Source organism: Sinocyclocheilus rhinocerous, unplaced genomic scaffold (assembly GCF_001515625.1).
Source record: "Sinocyclocheilus rhinocerous isolate Xijiao unplaced genomic scaffold, SAMN03320098_v1.1 scaffold1386, whole genome shotgun sequence".
Classification (NCBI taxonomy): Eukaryota; Metazoa; Chordata; class Actinopteri; order Cypriniformes; family Cyprinidae; genus Sinocyclocheilus; species Sinocyclocheilus rhinocerous.
The window spans coordinates 1,206,785-1,218,086 of record NW_015660628.1 but is presented as its reverse complement, the minus strand read 5'-3'; the positions used below and the strand labels follow the sequence as shown (position 1 = coordinate 1,218,086).

Genomic DNA, 11,302 nt, shown 5'->3' with positions numbered 1-11,302 from the left:
TTTGACCCATACAATGTATTTTTGGCTATTGCTACAAATATACCCCAGCAACTTAAGACTGGTTTTGTGGTCCAGGGTCACATATTTGCATCAAATACTGAAATGATATATATTTATTTTTAATAAAATGTTTCATAATTTAATATGTGTAATTATTTTTTAATATTTTGTATTTTATAATTTATATTTACTTTATAGATTAAATATTTTAAATAGATTTTAAAAACAAAATTACCATCATATTATTTTGTATTAATTTAGATAATAATAATAATAACAACAACATTTTATGTAATAAATAGATGTACTGCAAATGTAATAAATTTAATCATATAAAATTTGATATATATGTATTAATAGATTAAGTATTTATAATTCTTTAAATAATCATTTATATAAATGTAAATGTACATATACATTTTAAGTTAAAAGATATATACATTTTAAGTTAAAAGATAGATAGATAGATAGATAGATAGACAGACAGATAGACAGACAGACAGACAGGCTGATAGACAGATAGACAGATGTCTCTTTTTTTCTGACAGCAGCATAAACTTAACAAATTTGTGTAAAATCTGATGATCATGTTCTCAGCATTATTTGAGAAGGATACAATGGAAGCAAGAACATCTGACATTTGGACAAATGTTCACATGATCAGTGTCACAATTTTTGCATTTCATTAGTGACAAAGATCATGCGATTACATTTTATGTAATTGTCTATTTAATTTAATCTATTGTCATCCCTAATATAAAACAGTCATGAGGATGAGAGTCGCTGCAGTACCTGTCTCCGCAGGGCTCTGAAGGCATTGCTAGATCTTGCTCTTTGATTTAGAGGATGGGGAGCAGGAGCGGCAGCCAGGTTTGTCTGAGATGCAGTTCCTGGAACCTGCATTACGACACTATCTTCACAGGGCTGGGTGCCGAGTGAGAGAGAGGAGCCTGAAGAATACACAAACAGCTTTAGTCATATTCTCTCTCTGCACGTGTGCCATGACCAGTAAGAACTGGTTTGGTTTTGTCACCTGGTAGTGTGGAGTCCTGTTTGGAGATTCTCTCATGAATGGACCCATATACAGGCTTAACAGGATAGAGCATGTAACTGTCATTAGGTAAGGACAGCATCCGTGATATAGACGGCCTACTAACTGTCAGGAAGTTGCCGTAACTGGGGTCTTGGCCCTGTGAACACAACAAATCTATATTATGTGCTTTAACAGTTATGTTTCCCCCTGCATATCCATATTAAAAACCCTGCAAAAATATTGTTATTATTATTATTTAAATAACATATTCAATATATTTTTTATTTAATATAATACATGTCATGTACTCCAATAAAAAATAGACTGGACCACTTTAAAATTTAACCTCTAAATTATGCAAAAAAAAATTCCTATATAAAATTATGCAAATAAAGAACAAATATAAAAAATATTTATTATTTTCAAAAAGTTATTTAAAAGGGATATTTCCTTTTTTAAATTCATTATAAAACATTTTAAATTCAATGCATGGAAGGCAGATTAGTGGCATCCGGTGGGAGAAATAAAGAAAATCATATTTAATACCATAGTGTAACCACTAGATACCTGTATAGCCCTATAGAGGGCTGTGTATTCCCTAGTAGTTTATAAGAGCATTTTCTGGCATATATATATTAAAAACTATCAAAGACTATTTTGTTGTGGCTGATTTGTAGATTGTAATTTCATTTCCTAGGGTGGTCATTTTTCACATCAAATGTGAGGTTATATTTTAAGACCATTTAGCCTTTTCTAATCAATTTCACCAAAGAGTTTTTAAATACAGTAAACTTTCAGATTTTTTTCTCTAATCGTAAACATTGCTAAAATACATTTAGCATTACTCTAATAACTCTAATAATATCTATTAAATATATGGGGAGGGGGTTCCTTGGTATAATATTTTCAAGAGTACAGTGGCTTTATGTATAGAAGAATTATAAAAGAATGTACAGAACTGACCTGTTCATGTGAGAGAGTCTCCATTTGAACAGCTGTACCCTCAAGCCCGATGGCTCCGCCCACAGAGGCGGTGCTTTGTCTACGAATGCCATGAAGCTCTTCCTTCAACTCCGCCTCCATCTCGGCCTCCTCACGGGCATCTTTGTTACTCTCCTCTAAATGTTTCATGAGCACAGCGACCACAACATTCACCAGCACAAACTGTGCCACTAGCACGAATGTCACAAAGTACAGAGGCGACAAAAGCGGCAGGTAACTCAGACATCTGTCATTTTTACATTCCCGCAGGGTATCCTAAACACACACACACACACACACAAAAACACAGAAATTGTGAGTTCTGCCAAGCTCAAAAAGTGACAAGACCTGATCATTTACTGTGTGTGGGAAACAAATAATCTTTTTGACAGCTAATAGCCTCACTCTTAAACATCTGGAATGACACGAGGGTGAGTGTAAGTCTAATTAAGAGCTAACATTAAATATCAGCATTCCATAAACAGGTATTTATGACATGCATGAATAGTTTCATGGTTTGCAAAATACCTTCATGATTCCATTCCAGTTGTCTCCGGTGGAAACGCGGAACAGAGTGAGGAACGCCATGCCAAAGTTCTGAAATGTAGCATGTCTGCTCAATCCCTCACACGGGTTGTCCTCAGTGCATTCTGATTTAAAAACAATTCATTTGAATACTTTATCCAAAATATACGTTTATTTGTTTTATGTAACAATAAGCACTACTGTTGAGTAGTGTGAGATATTTTGTACTGAATTAATACTTTTATTTAGCTAAGATGTATTAAATTGTTTAAAAGTGAGACTTAATTATATTTGTAATGTTACAAAAACATTCAAATAAATGCTGTTCTTTTGAACCTTTCTATTCTATTCAAGTAATTTTTTGGTCTCCACAAACATATTGAGGAACACAACTGTTTTGAACATTGACAGTAATAGAAAATGTTTCTTGAGCAGCAAATCAGCATATTAGAATCATTTCTCAAGGATCATGTGACACTGAAGCCTGGAGTAATTGCCATCACAGGGATAAATTACATTTTAACAATTTAAATAGTAATAATATTTCACAATATTACAGTTTTTACTGTATTTTTGATTAAATAATTCAGCCTTGGTGAAATAAGAGACTTTGTTTTGAAAAAGATAACAGGAAATGAAAAGTATACCAACCAAGCTTGCCAAAGAGTTCGACTCCCAGTGCTGCATAGATGAAGAACAGCAGCATAAACAGCAGACCCAGATTACCGACCTAGAGAACCAGAACATCACCAGAATAAAGCCACATAAACATACATCATAATCTGTGAAGTAATTCCACAATAACAATGGATATAGCACGTGACATATGAACTCACTGACCTGCGGTAAAGCTTGAACTACTGTATCCAGAAGAGATCTCATTCCTGTGGCCATCTTCAGCAGCTTCAACACTGAAAGGGAATTTAATATCACATTTCATTCCTCTTTGAATCTGTGACGAGTGGGGGCGGGGCCGAGAGCCGTGGGAACTGAGCGAGGCCGGTGGAGTAATTGATAATGAGCGACACCTGCACCACTCACCGGTCTCGAGTCCCACGGAGGAGCTCCGGAAGGATAAAAGGAGGAGTTACGACAGTGGAAGACGAGAGAGGACCAGGCCTTGGCTTTATTTTGTGTTTTGGTTCTGTTTGTGCGCGACAGTCGTCCGCGAGGGGCTGTCATGCTGTTTTGTGTTTATTTTATTATTAAAGTTTTGTTTAAATGTTCGCCGGTTCCCGCCTCCTTCTTCCCGATCTACAAACGTTGTTACAGAATCATTTAGACATTACTTGCCACAAACCCAAACTGTACTGAATATATTACTTTTGTACTGGAAAGAATTTTACTGACCCCAAACTTTTGAATGGTAGTGTAAATAAATTTTTTTTAAAGGGGTCATGGTGCATGTAGCATCGGATGACCCCTTTAAATTTCCCATTGCTAAAAATGCTGGAAATGTCTCTTCTCTCTGGCACATCTTATAAGACCCTGTTTTATTTCTCACTTGTCACGGCTGGTGTGTGTGTCTGTCTTCGTGTATTTGGTACCTCTGGCGATGCGCAGCACCCTCATTATGCGTATGATGGTTGGGTTGATGGGTAGTGAGGCATTCAGGTCAATTTCCTCAAGTGTGATGCCCATGATGGAGAGAAGAACAATTGCCAAGTCTAACTGATTCCACCTGACAAAAAAAAAAAAACAATGAGATAAAGCCAAGGTCCTGTGAGACCATTTAATATTCTTGAAAAGAGCTAAACTTGACCATTAGAGACTGTCAGAGGAAAGGTCTTTCTTTAACACTTTCTTTCTTTCTGGAACACGAATGAAAGACAATGGAAGATAATGTTAGCACCCCGTATTTTTAATTTATAAAGAGGAAAGTTATTAATTTATAGACTTTTTGGCCTATTTTTCTCTGTCTCAACGTCACAGGATGTGTCACAATGGTGTCTCATAATTATTCATGAGTCTGCATGGCCTCATCTTATGAGAAGGCCTTGTCTCATTATTATTCATGACACTATGTGACCTTTCTTTATGATAGGCACTTCAAACAGTGAGTTGATACCATTTTGGAACATGGTTCGCAGGTATTCGCGTTTGCATGACATGCAATGCTGACAGAGTGACAGGATTTCAATCAAAGACTGATGCATTTGAAATATTTGTGTAACAATCATTTTTTATAGTAAGGTTTGGAGAAACATTGAGGCTCAAGATGCAGTTTTGAAACAAGACGCAGTTTGACACTCATAGTGTCGGCATCACAGACACCATCTGTCCTCACAGACTCACTTTAACACAAAAGTTGTTAATAATGTAAAAGCACATTCACATAAATTTTTATGATGAGTGCAAATTGTCCCTGTATTTATTTGTAATAAATCACAGATAAAGATGCATATTTATTTGAAATATAATTTTGTTGTAACAATGTAAAAGCCTTTACTGAGAGAAAGATATGCATTTTTTCAATAAATTAATGTTTATTCAGCAAAAATGCATTAAACTGATCAAACATGACACTAGACATGTATATTGTTACAAAAAATTACATTAAAAAAATAATGCTGTCATAAAAACTATTCATCAAAGAATACTGAAAAAATGTATCACTGTTTCCACAAAAATAATTAGACTATTTTTATTTTTGTGTTGTATTTTCAAATAATCAAATAAATTAGGCCTTGCTGATCATAAAAATCTTCTTTCAATACATTAAAAAAAATCCCTAAACTTTTGAACAGTAGTTTATATTAATGCATTTAGTTGTGAACTGCCTTTAAAGCGAAACAAAACTGATTGCAGTTGTTTTCTCCTCATTTCGTGAAATCCATGAGAACAGATCTATGCTGAAATGTCAATTTAAGAATACTACCGACTAGTGAAATTACAGTCTAGAAAATATACTGTATTTCTGCACAGTGTCCACATGATGGAGCCTTACCTCTCTTTGAAAAACCTCCTAAAGCCAAAGGCAACCAATTTCAGCACAGCCTCGATCACAAAAACCAGCGTGAAGAAATAATTACAGTACTTCAAACCATCATCCAGATACTGAGAAACACAGATACAGATAGTCAGACACATAGAATATTAAACTTGAATTCAACAGAAATGTAAAACTGACCATTTATTTATATGATCCTGGTCTTATAATGAATGATGCATCAGTCATTTAGTAAAAAATATGTCTGTCAAAATCTTTCATCAAAATTTAATAAATTGCTATGCCTCAGAAATAACTTTCCTTTCCGGTTAACATCACAAGTTACGTAACTCCCACTTTTCATGATCCAAACAGTTTCTGATGCATAAATCTATATTAACTATATAACTATATTTGTTTATACTGAATACTGTTTCACTCTGAAATATGTCCGATTATGGAAGTAAAGTAGGTGTGAACAAGTGTTGTTATTGCTAACTAATATATATATATATATATATATATATTGTATAGAATGAATAAAAACAAAATTTATTAAATTTATTAAAACGAATAAAAATACTAAAACACAAAAAAAATTACTAACAATTTAACTAAAATTAAAATTACATGGAAAATATAAAAACTAATTTTAAATATTAATAAATGAATATAGTATAATATAGTCTATTATAAGATAGTATAGTGTTCATCTCAGTAGTTTAGTAGCACACTGGTGTGCCATTTTTTGTTGACTTAAAACATGCAATGCTAAAATACTGATATCATTTTTTCAAACAGGTTTTTGTTAACCTATTAATAGTGTCACTGCCCCTGCAGAAGTGATGTCTGTGTGTGTGTGTGTGTGTGTGTGTGTAATACACCAAACCTTGGGTTGTCTGTAGTGCTCCATTGACATCGTGAGCACATTAATGGCGATGATGATGGTGATGAAGAGGTCCAGATAATGGCTAGTGCAGAGTGTGTGAATAAAGAGGCGTGTTGGAGAGTAGTCTGCATAGTACGGCCTCTGCAGGGCCTCTGGAAGACAAAAACACACAGAGAACAATAACACCTTCATAAGGGTGTATTCAGGTCATTCAGGTACACACACACACACACACACACACACTCATCTTGTATCACAGGATGTTGTGAATATCCTCAGCCAACATTTTAGGTTTAAAAATGTCGGTTTTGTAATGCAGCTTTGAATTGAAATGAATACATGTTAATATTCACAAGATTTGCCAGGTTTCGTTGAACATAACTCAAGGGCAGGATGTGTGTTGTTAGTTTACTGTATAGGCTACTTTGTTGTCCCTGTCAAACACAAGCACACTGACCCAGTTTTTGTCTGGCCAGTAAACTGCTAACAAAGTAGTGTGTGTGTGTGTAGTCACAGTTAGCAAACAGTCGAGTCATCTGAGGGACGTTGTAAATGTCCAGCCAAGCGTCCCCCCACATCCATCATGGCTCAAGACTGCTCAAGGTGTCTTTGAGAGAAGCTTTGTGAGCATTTGAGATAGATAGAGAGAGAGAGAGAGAGAGAGAGAGAGCAAGTGATGTCTTGAGACAGCTAACTAATTCAGTTTCCATTTCAGGTATTCTTATAAAAAGTACTGTGGCAGTACCAGGGTAAACTGATGGTATATGATATATACTACGGCACTGTGAATATTGCTTACTTATGTAAAACTCACCGCCTTGATGCTAGGAAGATGTGAGTGTCTTTTAGCATTTTGCCACATGGTTGATGGGGCATTCTGGGATGCATTTGCGAGTGTTATGAATAAGTTGCTAAGACAGTTGCTTATTGTCCCAAAAGAGCCCAATATTTTGACCCATAAACATGGCCCCTAAATATGCGAACTACATGAAATACTAGGCCTGGGTAAAAAATATGGATTTCTTGATTTTAATCGATTTTCATTTTCACGAAACGATATCGATTCTTAAATCGCAAGAATCGATTAGTCTAGCCTGTTTTCAGTTAATGGACGGAACATTGTAGCGCGCCTCCCATCCAAATACATTGAAATAAGCTTTGTGCTTTGCTATTTTTGATATAAAACAAAGTCTCAGATTTAAAATGATGTGCATTTTATTACAATATTCAAACAATAAATGCCGTTTTGGCGCTGTTTAATGTGGAGTGACAGATCGCGGTAGCGCCTCAGTTCAGCGCGAAATAAACATGAATAAATGTCTGAAGATATGTTAAAAGAAAGAGCACATCTTACCGAAATCTGTATCCTATCTCATGTAATTGCTCAATCAAGCTCAAGCTTGTAAACAATGTCACAAAAAACATATTCTGTGACCATAAACTCAGTCAGCTAGAAAAATGAACTCTAAAGAGGAGCATTTTTCTAAATAGGTATGTGCACTGTAGAACATAGTTTTTTAATGTTTCATTTATGTTAAAATAAATCCATTCAGATTTTATGACAGCCACCATTAAAATGTTTCTATTAAAAAAAAAGCGAATGAATTGGAGTAGAAACATATTTACCTAATTGTGACTTAATTATTATGAAAACTTCACTGAGTGTAATTTAAGCCCTGTATATAAAAATCAGTTCATTTGACTGACTCTCATGTATATTTTACAGCATTAGTTTGGCATGCACTATACCTGATGTATATCTAAAATAATCGAATCGAATCGGAAATCGAATCGAATCGAATCGTGAAATTTGTAGCAAAACTCAGCCCTATGAAAAATATGATTCTACCTATTGTTTAATCCCCACTCATGTTTTTATATCGGTGTTACCTGACACTAGTACTTCTAAAGAAAGGTTGTTGTTAATTATAACCAAAGCACAGGATTAAAGTGAGATTTGAGGCAAGAGTATATGGTTTTACTCTAACTTATTATTATGTGCCTCCTGTCTAATTAAATTCTGGTTATGTGGTTTTGAAGTCAAACAAAGTCAAAGGGCTTTTGGAGAACGCGGCTGTGGAAATCACTACTAATTGTCTATTTCTCCAGCTAAATACACATGACAGCAATTAAACTGTACTGTGCTAACCATGTGTGATGCAATAAAGTTACACGCAATAAAACCAATCTGTTCCATGCTAGTTTTATCCTAACCAGCAGTGACAAGCCACAAAATATGTTGTTGCCCTCTGCTCCTCTGAATATTAAAGTGGCAAAAAAAGGCCCAAAATCCATTTTGTTCTGAATTTTGCTTTCAGTGAAAACAGAAAAATGACTTTTTATTATGACACAGTCTGACTCTGTGCACACGTACAACAAACACACGCTTACTCCTGCGCCTCTTCTCCATGCGCTTCTGTCTCTTCTCCTCTCTCAGTCTGGCCTCCTCTTCCTCTTGGTCTTGTCTACACTTGTGGAAGTTCTCGACCACCACACCTACAAACATGTTCAGCACGAAGAAGCTGACGATCAGCAGGAAGGAGATGAAGTACAGAAGCATCCAGGGATTATGATTCCTTTTGGGCTACAAAGAGAGAAGAAAGAAAACAGAGAAATCATGTAGTCTTAAGGTGGTGACTTTGTTCAGTTAAAGAGGTGTAATTTTCATAAGGAAATATTTATGTGTACATGTGATCAACACAGTAACGTATACTAAGAATACAAACTTTATTTGCTATATTGCACATATTTCTCCTACCATTCGTTTGTGGAAATGCTGGATACTCACTCTTGGCATTTATTTAGCTGAATTTAGAGTATTTCTGCACATTAATTTAATCTTAATTCACTAATTAAGGGCTGTGAAAACACCTTGCAGTGAACTGAAAAATGCAGGTCATATGGCTTTTTGTTTTTTACATTAATTTATGTTCGTTTTGATGCTGCTCCTGTCTCCAAAAGCATATTTCTTCAAATCCACTCACATAGTATTCATAGTTAGTTTGGTAATGCTAAAGTATGTGCCAATGTAAATGAATAATATTCAGATATTCAGAATAATATGCCAGTAGTCTTAGTTAAACACTAATTAAACTTTAAGAATAAACTACTGAAATGTTGTAAAAAAAAAAAAATTAAAAAAAATTCAATTCAATATACACTAATGTTTAAATAATTGGGGTCGGTAAGATTTTTTAAAATGTTTTTGAAAGAAGTCTCTTATGCTCACAAAGACTGCATTCATTTAATCAAAAATACCATAAAAACTGTGAACATTTTGAAATAATATTACAATTTAAAATACCTTTTAATTTCATTTATTTTAAAGTTTATTCCTGTGATGGCAAAGCTGAAATTTCAGCATCATTACTCCAGTCTTCAGTGTCACATGATCCTTCCTAATGTCTATTATAACAGTTGTGCTGCTTAGTATTTTTGTGGAAAATTATACATTTTTTCAGGACTTTTTGGATGAATGGAAAGTTTAAAAGAACAGCATTTATTTGAAAAAAAGAGAAAAATCTAACATTATAAATAAGCTTACTTTTACCTTTGATCTATTTAATGCATCATTGTTAAATGAAAGTATTATTTCTTTCAAAATAAATAAATAAACAAACAAACAAACAAATATTTTACTTGCCCCAAAATTTCAAACAGTAATTTAATTCCAGAGACAAAGGAGCCCATCAGTAAGAAAGCAAAGACAGGGAATGTGACAGGAAGAAAGTGCAGAATGGAATGGAAACTCTGTACTTGTCTTATTGTACATGCAACACAATTGGTATTTGTCACTACAGAAAAGATGGGCCACTGTAAAGGACACTATATAAACCAGTTGTGTTGAGTCTGTTACTGCCCATGGACTCAGTGTTTCTGTGTATGTGTGTGTAAGAGAGAGTATATAAGACCTCTCAGTGGAATTAAATGATGAATGTTCTGACTCTCCTCCTCAACCTGCTCATTCTGGTGTCCTCCACTGTATTTTTATCTATCTCTCCCTTTTTTCTTCAGTTCAGAGCTGAATTAATCAAACACTCGCTTTACCTAAAAACCTGCTGCTGCCTTTTGTGATTGTGTCACTTGAGCTTCAGGAAAGAAAAAAAGCAGTAAACACTTCTGTCGCCTGTGTTTTCTTTTGTTATAACGGACAGATTCAGAGTAAGGTTTAAGTGTTTCCACACTCAGTAGAGTTATCTGAAGAATGCACACACACACACACACACACACACCTGTTGGTCCACAGCCACGGCATCTAAGCCATCATACATGATGCTGACCCAGCCATCTTTAGATGACAAGACGAATAATGACATCAGTGCCTGCAAAACAGACATAAAATGGATTAATGTGAACAAGAGAATATTTTACAGAATTACTCTATCACTGTCAACAATATGAATATCTGTAAAATACTGAAGGGAAGGTGAGATGAACACATTTTTAGCTCAGTTGGGAACAACTGCACAGAGAGAAAAAAAAAATCCTGTATATAAAGTTATAAAGTTTTCTTCATGAACTGTATTGTTTACGATCAATAAGATTTTTTGTTATTGAAAGAAGAATGAAAGAATAGCATCTCTTATGCCTATCTATCAAAAATAAAATATTTATCAAAAATACAATAAAAGTAGTAATATTGTAAAATACTATTACAGTTTGAAGATCTTTTCTATTTTAATATATTTTAAAAAGCAATTTACTCCTGCGATCCCAGCCATTACTCCAGTCCTCAGTGTCACATGACCCTTCAGAAATTATTCTAATATGCTTATTTGCTGCTCAAGAAACATTTAATATTGAAAACAGTTGTACTGCACAATATTTTTTATTTATTTTTAGGATTTTTTGATGAATACAAAGTTCAAAAGAATAGCATTTTTAAAAAATGTAACAATGTAAAATAATGTTGAATAAAAGTATTATATATATATATATAAATATA

At 34.2% G+C, this 11,302-nt stretch overlaps 1 protein-coding gene across 1 annotated transcript in view; it reads right to left on the bottom strand.

The window, feature by feature from the left end:
* Window positions 1-11,302, bottom strand: part of LOC107725349 (voltage-dependent T-type calcium channel subunit alpha-1H-like) — an 81,620-nt gene that overhangs the window by 1,684 nt on the left and 68,634 nt on the right. The window contains exons 24-34 of the mRNA XM_016534586.1: window positions 10,590-10,679; window positions 8,749-8,941; window positions 6,358-6,509; window positions 5,487-5,596; window positions 4,087-4,220; window positions 3,380-3,450; window positions 3,191-3,269; window positions 2,543-2,664; window positions 1,997-2,290; window positions 1,034-1,190; window positions 793-950 (exon numbers count right to left, since the gene is read on the bottom strand). Of these exons, the coding sequence (XP_016390072.1) occupies window positions 793-950; window positions 1,034-1,190; window positions 1,997-2,290; window positions 2,543-2,664; window positions 3,191-3,269; window positions 3,380-3,450; window positions 4,087-4,220; window positions 5,487-5,596; window positions 6,358-6,509; window positions 8,749-8,941; window positions 10,590-10,679 (1,560 nt within the window). The remainder of the gene's footprint in view (window positions 1-792; window positions 951-1,033; window positions 1,191-1,996; window positions 2,291-2,542; window positions 2,665-3,190; window positions 3,270-3,379; window positions 3,451-4,086; window positions 4,221-5,486; window positions 5,597-6,357; window positions 6,510-8,748; window positions 8,942-10,589; window positions 10,680-11,302) is intronic.